The 11,843-nt window shown below is 59.2% G+C and overlaps 1 protein-coding gene across 3 annotated transcripts in view; it reads left to right on the forward strand.

Annotated features, from left to right (window-relative positions):
* The window catches only part of FOXK2 (forkhead box K2), a 43,385-nt gene that overhangs the window by 28,523 nt on the left and 3,019 nt on the right, over positions 1–11,843 (forward strand). For 2 of the 3 annotated variants that reach the window (XM_016132952.2, XM_016132953.2), the window contains exons 3-8: positions 1,109–1,256; positions 3,311–3,457; positions 7,662–7,855; positions 8,621–8,796; positions 9,667–9,963; positions 10,120–10,329. In XM_016132952.2, the coding sequence (XP_015988438.2) occupies positions 1,109–1,256; positions 3,311–3,457; positions 7,662–7,855; positions 8,621–8,796; positions 9,667–9,963; positions 10,120–10,329 (1,172 nt within the window). The remainder of the gene's footprint in view (positions 1–1,108; positions 1,257–3,310; positions 3,458–7,661; positions 7,856–8,620; positions 8,797–9,666; positions 9,964–10,119; positions 10,330–11,843) is intronic. The other variant, XM_036222692.1, reaches the window with a different exon arrangement.

Genomic DNA, 11,843 nt, shown 5'->3' on the forward strand with positions numbered 1-11,843 from the left:
GCCACTCCCCCAGGCCGCGGCCACATGTGTCACATGTGAACTCGTGTTGAGATCGCGAGAGTCGTGCAGTCAGTGCTCGTGGAACGGGTGGCTGTGTGTCCTGACCGTGTGTGCTCACGGCAGACGGTCCGAGTGCTGTCGAGGGCGCAGCCGTCGCGTTGGGGCTCCTCCCACCCCCACATCCCGGCCCCTCCTTGCCAGTTCAGTTTTGGGGCAGTAACTACTGTTTATTAGGTTTTTTGTTTTTGTTTTGTTTTGTTTTGTTTTCAGAAATTTTCTTTACATTTGTAATACTTTTTTTTTTTGCCTCTCATACAAAGTGAGATCTAACCATAAAACTGTTCTGTGGCTTCTTAAATTGTTAAAACAACATTAGCCTGGTATCCTTCCATTTCAATAGCTTGTTCTCTTTTAAGTACAATAAATACTGTGGGGGAAAGCGGCACAGACTCCATGAATTATCACAGATGAATGCGGCCTTGAGCCAGCGCAGAGACTGGGGGTCAGAACACTCCCGGTGCCCAGCCCGGGCCCGTGAGAGGAAGTGCGTGTTTGAGACGGGGCGCCCTCCTCCTTGGCTGTGCCCTGACGAGCCCGCCGCAGCCTTCGCGTGTGTGTCTGCAGTCCCCTCCCCTTCTGCACCCCCGTCCTCGGCCCGGCTGCCCTCACTCCGATTCTCCCTGACCTCTCGGGGGTAGTTGGAGGCCACATCTTCCGCAGACGGTCCTCAGCTCCTCGGTGGAGAGGGAGCGAGCGGAGTGTGTGCTGTGTCCCTCTGCCAGGCAGGAGCCCCGGAGCCATCATGTGTGGCCCTGCCCTTGGTGAGTTCCGGAAGTGTCCCGAGCTGCCGTTTCCTCACTGGCGGAATAGGTGAGCCCCCTTCCTTTGAGAGTTGGTTTTACGATTGCGTGAGATGACACATAGGGAAGCAAGTACCCAGGTTCCACAGATCTCGGGGCGATTGTGAGCCCCACGGGTTCGTTTTTCCACAGGAAAGGCTGATGTTCTCTTCTGCAGTGTGTTCCCTGAACTCGGAACCTGTTATCGAAGCATAGTGTGCCGTGTGCCCTACAGTAGACTGATGGGGACAACCTTCTCTCGTCCGCAGTGCTGCAAACTCCTGCCCATCCAGCCCCCGGGGAGCAGGGTCGTCAGGGTACAAGGCGGGCCGCGTGGTGCCATCTGACCTCAGTTTGATGGCCGACAGCTCACAGCCGGAAAATGAAAAGGACGCTTCAGGTGGAGACAGCCCGAAGGTAAATGTTTTGTAGGCTTCAAGCAGGACCCAGGGGCCACTGCGGGGCCAGCTGCCCTCACCCTGTCGCCATGTCTCGTAGCACCCCCGCCAGGGCCTCGGTGAGGCGCGGCCGGCTCGTGGCCGTGAGGGACTCCCCGGGTGGCCGAGGGGCTGGCTGGGGTCGAGCATCTTGCAGACACGTTGCTCCGTCGTTGAGGACTGGGTCTCCCAGGGGCAGCTGTGGGCCCAGGTGCTGAGAGCGGAGCAGACAGTGGGGTGCAAGAGAAACCCTTGGTCCTCGCGAGTCCCAGCGAGCCATTCCCGGGCCGTGGTCCTGTCCAGGCATACACGTGCACACGGACACGCTCGGGCGCACCGCCTGCGGACTGCGCGCTGCGGCCCTGCAGGCTCTCGCTCTTTGGCCCAGTAATTCCCCTTCTTGGATTTGTCTAAAAGAAATGGGCAGAAATCTCAAAAGTTTCTGAAACAGAAAATTAAAGGCAACCCAAAGGTCCTATAAGGGAAGAATGATCAAGGCAGGGAGTTTGCTGCCTGGAAGCGCGCTTGGCGTCCTACCCAGTGGAAACAGAGACCAGAACTCCGCACGGTGCCACTCTGATTCCACGTTGACGGAACAGACCTGCACAGCCGCGGGAATGACGGGGCCTAGCCGTGCGCCACTGCCCGCAGCGGCCAGGATTCCTGCACACGGGCACCCTGGGGCCCTGAGTGTGCATCTGCCCAGTTAAGATCACGCGGAACTAATCACATTGGTGCAAAACTCGTAACAAATCACAGCAGGACAGTGATGCTGTTGAGCGTCCAGAGCAGGTGTGGCCTCTCTGGGAGGGAGAGGCTGTGGGGCATGGGCACATGTGGAAGCGTCTGGCGTGTGGGTTGTGTTAGCTCCTGACTTAGTCTAGTGTCAGTTACACTAAGGTTAATTTATAAAAATGTTTTCAGCCTACTTGGCTGTATTATGAGCTTTTCTGTCTATTTATAGTTCTCAATAAAAACATGTTGAAAGTATATAAAGGAACGATGGTGGAGAAACACGGCACACGGCATAGGGACAGTGAGGAGGACGGCGTGGTGCTCTGTGCCTGCTGCCCACCTGGTCTGCAGCTCGGCCTCTGTGCCCCGCCCCGCCCCGCCTCCCTCCTGAGGTGGCCGCGCCAGGCCTGGCCCAAGCTCGGGAAAGGTCCTTTCAGAGGGGAGCGGGGCCACTAGATGACCAGTCCGTGCACAGAGCACCTGCCCCGTGCCGTCCAGGCCTCCACATCGCCTTCCTTCCCAGTCCGTCTGTCCCTCTTCTGCCTGTCTCCGTTACGTCGTTTGTGTGTGTCTGTGAGCCGTGTCCGCGCCGTCCGTTCTTAGGCCTCCTCTGACAGGTGTGATCCTCCGTGGATTCTTTTGCAGTTTACTGTTTGCGTCAACGCATGTTCTGCGGTTCCCGTGTTAACTGTTTCCCAGGGGGCTTGTGCGCAGTGGGGTTCTGAGCCATCACAGTGGCTGGGAGCCGCCGGTGGCCTGGAGCATGCTGGGATTGGGGAGGCCGCAGCCCGCCCCGAGCACCACGCCCGCCGCTGCTGACCCTGGTACCGGGAGTTCGCTCTGGCACCTGGCGCTCACGGCTGCCTGGGGCTTCCCGTGGGAGTGGCCCCTCGGCTGGGGGGCTGGGGGACACTCCCGGTCTGAGCGGTCTTCACTTGGGCCCTATGTTGCTGAGTGTTCCTACCCTGCGTGCCCCCCCCCACCCCCCGCCTGTACCACGTGCACACGGGGACCCACCAGAGCCTGGGAGGAAGCGCTTTTCTGATTTTTTTTTTTTCATTCTTGCTACTTGGACTTAATCCTAATACAGGTCGAACATTCTTCTGTACATTGCCGTGCGCTTTTTCACTTGCTTTCTCTACGTATCCCAAATGCCTTCCTCCTTATGTTTCATAGTAAAGAAGACAAAGCATTCTCACAGGAACACTTAAAAACACCAGGAACTCTTGAATTTTAGTAAATTTAGTAAACATTCTGATAATTTCAATACTTTCTCTTTTTCTTTTAACTTAAATACAGGATGACTCAAAGCCACCTTATTCCTATGCACAGTTAATTGTACAAGCAATTACGATGGCTCCTGACAAACAGCTCACCCTAAATGGAATTTATACGCACATCACTAAAAATTATCCCTACTACAGGACTGCGGACAAGGGCTGGCAGGTAAATCCGTTTCAGTTTGTTATTGAATATCTGTCACATGCCTTGTGGATGCCGATGGACAGCTGAGAGGAAGTTAAGCGGCTAGGGTACAGGTGGGGAAGGTAGACAAGATGAGCCAGACCCTCTCCTGCCGATGGGCCTGCCATTGCTCTTACTGCCCCCGGGCACAGAGTAGAAGGAATAGTGTTCTAGAAGAAACCCTCAGCCAACAAGTTTTACTGCTTGGGTGCCCGTGGGCGGGAGGCATGGCTCATGTTGCAGCCAAGGGTAGGGAGTTGGACGCCCGGCCCACCCTTCGCTTTGCCTCTCCTCTGTCCACCACCCGTGTCTGCCGACGTCCATAGCTTTCTGAAGTGTGCCCAGAGATGGCACCCACACCGTTTTATCGATGAATCCTTTCCTCAGAAGACACTCCCTCCCGTTGGCCACGACGTGGAGCAGAGGAATGCCACGCTCCCTCGTCTGAAGTGGGGAGCCTCCCCGCTTGTGCCCCTAGGGTATCCAACCAGGGCCTACTAAGAGGACACTCTGAAATCAGCGTGTGATATTTCTAGTGATTGGCTTCTTAATTTAGTTTTTCAAAACTGCACTGTGTAGGTTTCCTTGTTCTGTGTACCTGTGACGTGTGACCATTTCTTGGATGTACAGTAGGCCTTCACCAATTGAGACAGTGTGGGAAAGGGTAAGTTTGAAATATAGAATATTAAAAGAATAACGAAAGAGAAGTGTACATTTACAATTTTTAGATTTATTAAGTGACTAGGAATGGCTACAGAATTCCTTTGAGGCTTAGTGAGTGAATGATCCTTTGACAAGTATGTCTTTTGAACCAAACCCAGTGATGTGGGCGGCAGGGGTAACAGTTTTCTGTTCAATGGAGAGTAAACCCTTTTTTTTTTTCTACCTACAGACAGGTAAACATTTAATAAATAGTCTACCAACCAAATCCCGAGTATTCCCCTTCTGAGGAATCTTACTCACGTCAGGGGCTTTAGTCATGGCAGGTGCAAAGTAAGACCCGGCCTCCCTCCTGGCCTGAGGTGGCTGCGCCCTGCTCTGAGCGAGGACGCCTGTCCGGGTCCAGCTGCTGGGCAGGTCTCCTCACGGTTGCACAAGGAAGCCTCGCAGCGCGCTCCAGGGAAGACGGAAGGGGCAGAGGAGAGCCCTGCCTGGCGCCCGTGGGAGGCCCTGGGCAGCATCGGTCGGTACCTCCGGTGTCTCCTTATAGCTGTTTGAGCGCCAGCTGCCGGGGAGTGGCCAGGCGAGGTGCTGGGCCAGCCGCACTGGTGGCTGCGGCCGCAGGGTACAGCCCGCACGGAGCGGAGACGGTCAGAACTGCGAGTCCGGCCCTTCTCTCTCGCTGCCACTGACGCTTGTTTCGATTGTGGGGCTTTCGCGTCTGGACCCAGGTCCATGCCGCGCCTTCGCCCTGTGTCAGGCCACGCGTGGGATGTGGCGCGGCTGGTCCCCGGGGCCCTTTCAGTTTCAGGCAGGCCCCTAGATTCCTCTCTCCTCAGCGTCCCCATGCCGAGCCGCAGGTGCCCTGTCGTGGCTGAGAGTCTGAGCTCCTCCCAGGGCGCCTGCCCCGCCAGTCTCTACCTGGGCGACCTCATCCCCGATCCCTCCTGTAAAATGAAGATCCCTTCCATTTTGCAACCTTGTTTCCAAAAAGAGCTGGATCCTTTGGAGGAAAGAAAGGCAGTCCGTTTTTCACCTGCGCCTGTCCAGACTGCGTCCTGCCCTCCCCGGGCAGGGAGGCGGCGTCACGGCGTGGGAGCCTCGAGCGCGGCGCCAGCCCCTCGGAGGGAGTGCTGGCGCGGCCCAGCACGCCGGCCGAGCGCTCGGTGGGCACCCACAGCTCCCTGCCCACTGCCCTTTGGTGTGTCGCTCTTTGCGCCCCGTGGCAGAGCTTGGTGGTTCATCTAGAGGAAGTTCTAGGACGAAACAGGTGGTCTGAGTAACGAGACGGCGCATTTCCTTTGGTTGCACGTTTATGCCAAAATGTTTTCTTATGATTTGTAATCACAGTTTCACCCAGAATTGAGGCATTTGTTGTGACTGGAACGTTTGAGAATTCTGGGGCGCTCGGCCTCCAACAGCACCCACGCCAGTGTCTTCACGTGGAGGGGTGCTGGGCGCTCCCCTTGCCCTGCACATCGGGGCTCCCAGGAGCTGCCACACTGCGTCCTGATCCTGCGCGTCTGCACAGGCCCTTGCCGTGCAGAGCGCCCTGCAGCGCGCGCAGACCTCGCTGCCCTTGAGAAGTGTGGCAGGGCGGCTGCCGGGGCTGGGCGGGGGCAGTGCGGGGGGCGCGAGTGACTGCCCAGCTCTGCGCCTCTCCCCGCGGCAGCCTTCCGGGCCAGGAGGGGCGGGCTCCGGGAGCCGCCACCGTCAGGCCAGGGTTTGGGAGACCTTTTCTCCATGTTTGGCTGTGAAGGACGACACCTGCGTCTTCCCTGAGGACGGCACAGTCACCTGGGATCACTGGCGTCCCGGTCAGCGTGGTCCTAACTCTTGTGGCGCGGTTTGGTCCAATTTGTGTCTAGTTAAATGTATCTTACTACTTTGCCACGTTTTCTAAGTCTCACTGGCTGGAAAATGGCAGGTGACTGTAAACGGTGCCTTGTGTACCTGCGGCGCTGCTGTCAGGGTGGCGAGGAGGCGGGGCCCTGAGCCGGGAGTGGCCTGGGCTCCCCGCCCGGTGGACCTGCTCTGGAGGGAGAGCCGCATCGCTGGCCCCGGCCTTGTCCTTCTTCATCATGGGCGCAAACCCCAGCGCCCCAGCGCCCTGCAGCAGCGCTTCCCGCCCCAGATCCCCCGGGTGCCGGCGCCCCTTCCCCCCGGCCACGTGCCCGCGACCTCCTCCGCGCCCGTCAGTGCACTTGCGCCTTCACTCGGGGGTCCCCACCCCCCTGGTCAGGTGCCGTTCTGCACTGTACTTGGCTATCCCTTGTGAGGCCCTCCCCGGGAGCCATGCTTCCAACAGCATGGTCAGAAGGACCCCGGATCCCCCCAGTCGGAGAATCTGCCTTCTGTTCTGATTTCGGCCCGAGTGCAGCCTGAGCTGTCTGCTCTCTCCGGCGGGGCAGCTTCCGGAATCGATAGGAAGGTGTGGGTGGTCGCCAGCTAGACCCCGTGGTAAACATCATAGCAGCTGTCCACCGTTATTAAAACATCCTCGGTCTCGTGTGTTCAGTTATAAGCAGTTTCATGAATCACAGACACAGCCTGGCCTCCCCCTTCACGTTGCCAGTGACGTGACGGACAGCGGCAGGCGTTAGCGGAGTTCATCGTGGCCTGTGGCTGGTGTGGCACCCGAGCAGTCCCCTAGATCACCTGTCAGTGTTGATGCGTCCCGATCTCTGAGCTGCCACCGCAACGTCGGAATTTCAGGCCGTGATTAGCTGTTGTACTAGGTTGACTGGGGAATTCAGAAATGACGTTTGGAAAACCCAGAATTTTGCTTTGTGTTTTTACCGTTTAGATACTTTAATAGTTTAACCGATCCGTCTTCGGTGTGAACGTTAACGGGTGGACGGAGACACCGCGTGCTGCACTTGCACCAGCCTTTCCTGACCTCGCGGGGTCGCGGGGTCGGGTCTCTTCCCACGTAGTCTGGGCGGCAGCGGGGAGGGCTCCTCGAATCAGGTGGCCATTTTGTGGCAGAAAGGGTGGAGCCGGAGCTGAGAGGTTTTGCCCGCGAGCCTCCCGAGGTCAAGTGAGGCTGCAGTGAAAACCGTCTGTGATCGCACTTGGCAGAGGGCCGTTCCGGAAGCCGGGACCAGTGGCTCTCCCAGCCTCGGGCTCGCTTTTCCCTTTTGCTGCTTCGGCAAGTACTTTATACGGGATTTTCAGTGGCTGCGACAGTTTCTATAAGCTGATCGTATGCTCAGAAAGTATTAGAAAGAACCAGCTTAGACAGGACGGGCAGCAGGAAAGGCGACCACAGGGCTGGTTTCCTTCCTGGAAAGAAGCTGGGAGCCGACGCTTTCCTGTCGGAAATAGCCCGTCTCCAGGTGGAGTAGCCGCTGGCCCCCTCCTGCTGAGGGGCCCCCCAGCTCCTCTCTCATGTAGGGGCGGGGCCAGCCCCTCCCAGCACAGCGCTGCCTTCAGGTTCCTGCTTTGCAGGGCACTAAAATGAAGCACATTTTTCTTTCTCAGCAAAGAAATATATGAATTCTACGTATTTTTTTATGTTTCATAGAATTCAATTCGCCACAATCTCTCTCTGAATCGTTATTTCATCAAAGTACCACGTTCCCAGGAAGAACCAGGCAAAGGCTCATTCTGGAGGATAGACCCTGCCTCTGAGAGCAAATTAATAGAGCAGGCTTTTAGGAAAAGACGGCCTAGGGGCGTGCCTTGCTTTAGAACCCCTGTGGGACCACTCTCGTCTAGGTAAGGACAAGGCAAACAGGAAGACCTCACTGAGCGGTCGGTACGTTCACCTCGATGTGTTGGTAACTTTTCCTTTTGAAAATGAAGGAACTACCAAATGCATTCTGATTGACGGTTGGGATGGGGATTTGGAAAAAAAGTGCCGTGCTGTGTTGCTGCTCCTGGTGGTCCCCAGCGGCTCGGGCTGTTTGTAGTTTCACTTAAACCCCGTCCGCATGCAGCAGGTGCTGCGTCAGCGACTCGCTGCGCACTGTAACATGACGAGTCGCAAGGCTGCGGGATGAGTCGTGTCTCCTTTCCGTTGGCTTGTGAGAGGCTCTTTAAAATCTTTTAGCTGCTTAAACTGGAGATTGAGCTGCATGATGTTATTGCTTAATTTTATGATGACATTTTTAGTTTAATTAATACGTACTGTTTTTAAACAAATGAAACGACCGTAACTTGAGTCAGCGGCCCACACCCACTCTCACACGGCCGGCTCCCGCTGCCTGCGTGTGGACAGGCGCGTGGGGAGAGGGCAGCCAGTCCCCCCGGGGCCTGCAGCAGCGGCGCCCAGCACACGGCGGCCCCGGCACAGCCGAGCGAGCCTCGCCAAGCGTCCGTGTCAGGCCCTGGTGTTCACAGAGAAAGGACTTAGGGAAGTGCAGTCGGTTGGCGGAAGACAAATGACACCCCTTTTTTTGCAAAATAACACGTTATTAGAACAAGGCGGCTGTATGAGCGCTTTACCTTTAAAGGTCCCCCATCTTCTTTTTGACAACACAGAAGTGCCCCGGCCTCTCCTAACCACGCGGGAGTGCTGTCCGCTCACTCCAGCGGCGCCCAGACGCCCGAGAGCCTGTCCAGGGAAGGGTCCCCGGCGCCCCTGGAGCCCGAGCCGGGCGCTGCGCAGCCCAAGCTCGCTGTCATCCAGGAGGCGCGCTTCGCCCAGAGCGCACCAGGTGAGCTGCGGGGGCCGGCGCGGTGGGGGCGGGTCGTCACAGGACCAGCGGTCCCATGTGCCGGGGGCCCGAGACTGACACACCTGAGCGCGGCCTTCCAGGCTCTGAAAACGGGTCGCGCTGGGTTCAGAGCACGGCCGAACGCTCTCGCGGGTGAGCCGCGCCGGCGCCTGCAGCAGCTGAGCAACGGCCCGCTTCCATTGCTCCGTCGCTCGAAAGCCTGTGAGAACGGCCCCCCAAAGGAGATGCCCTGCGGCAAACCAGGCTCGGCCCGGCCGCAGAAAGTACTCCTTTGGCGGCTAGGGGAGCATTTGGCAGCCTCACGTCGCCGTGCAGAAGAAAAGTGTGCGCCCTAGGGAATCGTCACACACGCAGCGCGGCGGGTCCGGGCCGGCGGGACGTGCCTTCCCCCCTGGCGTCGCCACGCCCGGCCCTGCCGGCACCCCCCCGCACCCCGTCGCGCCTGTCTTCGGCGTGGCCCCTCTTCCGCCCTGGCAGAGCTTAGCGCGGCCTGTCTGCGCACTGCCCAGTGCCCTCGTCCCCGCTGCGGGGTGGGGACGTCCACGCCAGGGGAGCGCGGCCCGCAGTCGGGCCTCAGAGGGCGGCCTCCTCTGTGACAGCGGTGCTTTTTCAGAGGACACTGGGATGAGCTGCTGCGAGCAGCGTGCGCAGAGCGGAGACCGAGCCGTCAGTGCTCAGAGACGAGCCAGCTGCCCCGCCGAGGGTCTGGCACGCGGGGAGGGGGCTGCACCCCCTCCTGCGTCTGCCGTCGGTCTGTCCTCAGTGTGTGGGGGCCGTTGGCGGGTTTGGGAAGGTGGCGGAGGAAGCCAGGACGCGGAAGCCTCACGCCTCCCCCGTCGCCCCTGGCAGGTTCCCCTCTGTCCAGCCAGCCCGTTCTCATCACTGTGCAGCGGCAGCTGCCCCCGACCATCAAGCCCGTCACCTACACTGTGGCCGCGCCTGTGGCCGCCCCGACCTCCCAGCAGCCCGCGGTGCAGACGGTGCACGTCGTCCAGCAGATCCCGGCAGCGTCCGTCACCAGCGTGGCCGGTCTGGCCCCCGCCAGCACGTACGCCGTCGCTGGGCAGGCCGTGGTCACCCAGGCGGCTGTGCTGGCCCCTCCTAAGGCAGAGCTGCAAGAGAATGGAGAGCACCGCGAGGTCAAAGGTGAGTGGCGGGGCCGCCGTGGGGTGCTTTCCTCGCCCTTCGCAACGCCCCGGAGCCCGCCCGGCCCCGGCCACCCGCCGACTGCACGGGAACAGGCAGATCTCTGTCGGCCACCTGTGGGGACCAGGGGTGTCACGCCTTCTCTTTTGATTTCAGTGAAAGTAGAACCGATTCCTGCGATCGGCCATGCCGCACTGGGCACCGCCAGCCGGGTCATTCAGACGTCACAGGCTCCTCCTGTCCAGACGGTCACCATAGTGCAGCAGACGCCTCTGGGTCAGCACCAGCTCCCAATAAAGACTGTAACGCAAAACGGGACGCACGTGGTGCCCATCCCCAGCGCCGCCCACGGCCAGGCGAACAACGGTGAGCGGCGGGGCGGGGGGGGCGCACGGCGTTCGGGTTCCGACTGTTAGGGTGTTAATTTTTGTCTGAGGAAACGTTTGCGTTCTCAGCAGTGAGAGCCTGACGCTGCGGGGCTCCAGGACGTGTTCTGTGAGCTCGCTGGCGGGAGACGCGTCGCGTCCTTTGCCCGTTTTTCCATCGATTGTCCGTCTGCTCGCAGCGCTGTGGCTCTTACGTGTTCTGGAACTGGCTTCTGATGCACGGTTTGCCTGTTTCCTCCCTTTGTTTTTTCACTTTCTCGATGGTGTCTTTAACGCACAAATTTCCATTTGGATGAAGTCCAGCTGGTCTGTTTCCCGTTTTGTTTCTCGTGCTTTCGTAGCCGCAGCCATTGCTAAGTCCAAGGCCCTAAAGACTCGCCCTGCTCCCCTGGGAGTTTGAGGGGTTAGCTCTTAGATTTCGGTCTTCGATCCACTTGGAGTTCAGTTTTTTTATAACATGAGGCAAGGCCCGACATGATTCTTTTGCTCATGGGCGTCCAGTGTTCCCAGCACCTTTGTTGAAGAAACTGTTCTGCCTCCACTGAGGGGTCTCAGCTGCCTGGCCGAAAATCAGGTGCATGGGCTCAGTTCATTTGTGGCGTTGACTTTCACGTCTGTCCTGAGGCCCGCAGTGCATCCTCTGGCCTCAGGTGTGTGGTCTGGGCCCAGACGGGCTCTTCACCGGTCTGCATGTGCCCCTGCGACGGGCCTCGCGGCCTGATTCCTGTGCCTTCGGAAAACGTTCAGGCAGAATGTGTCCGTTCTCCAATCTGGTTCCTTTTTTGAAAATAATTTTGGCCGTTTAAAGGCTTTTACATTTCCTCGTGACTCTTTTTCAGCCTTGTCGAGGTAGAGCTGACCCACCTGACTTGTAGGTCCTCACCCAGGAGGCTGGTGGGGACCCAGAGCCGGGCTGGGGTTCGCCGGTGTGGTGGCGCCGCCCAAGCTCCCTTGGCTCAGGGCGTCCCTCTCCCCTCACTCGGCTTCCAGTCCCGTTCGTGGGCGGGGCCACAGGCGCCCTGCGCCAGCCCGAGGAGCTGCCGGGCAAAGCAGGGCACCTCTGCCGCAGTGTGCCTGCTGCTGGCGCCCAGAGCCACCACGGCACCCAGCAGGCGTGGGTCCCCAGCCCGCGACACCTCCTCCAGGCCCTGCGGGGTTCAGGCTTGCGTGCATGCACGTCTCTTGGCGGATGGGACCTCGATCAGGCCACCTCAACCCCCTCGTGGCGTGAGGGGAAAGGGAGAAGGGGGGAGGACAGGGGTCTCCTGGGTGTGGCTTCCTCCCGTTAATTAGCCCAATTTCACCTGCTCGCCTTGAGGAAGCAGCACTTTTAAGCTCGGGAACAACCCTCGTGGGTGGGCCTGGGAGGGAGGCCAAGCGGGGGCCGGTCTCCTGGGCCCCGTTCACCTGCTCCCCACGACCCCCCGGCCTCACGTGCAGAGGGATTGGAGTGTCGGTGTGGATGTGGGGCCAGGTGCTGTGCAGGGGAGGGCG

This window comes from Rousettus aegyptiacus, unplaced genomic scaffold (genome assembly GCF_014176215.1).
Source record: "Rousettus aegyptiacus isolate mRouAeg1 unplaced genomic scaffold, mRouAeg1.p scaffold_m13_p_6, whole genome shotgun sequence".
In the NCBI taxonomy this organism is placed as follows: domain Eukaryota; kingdom Metazoa; phylum Chordata; class Mammalia; order Chiroptera; family Pteropodidae; genus Rousettus; species Rousettus aegyptiacus.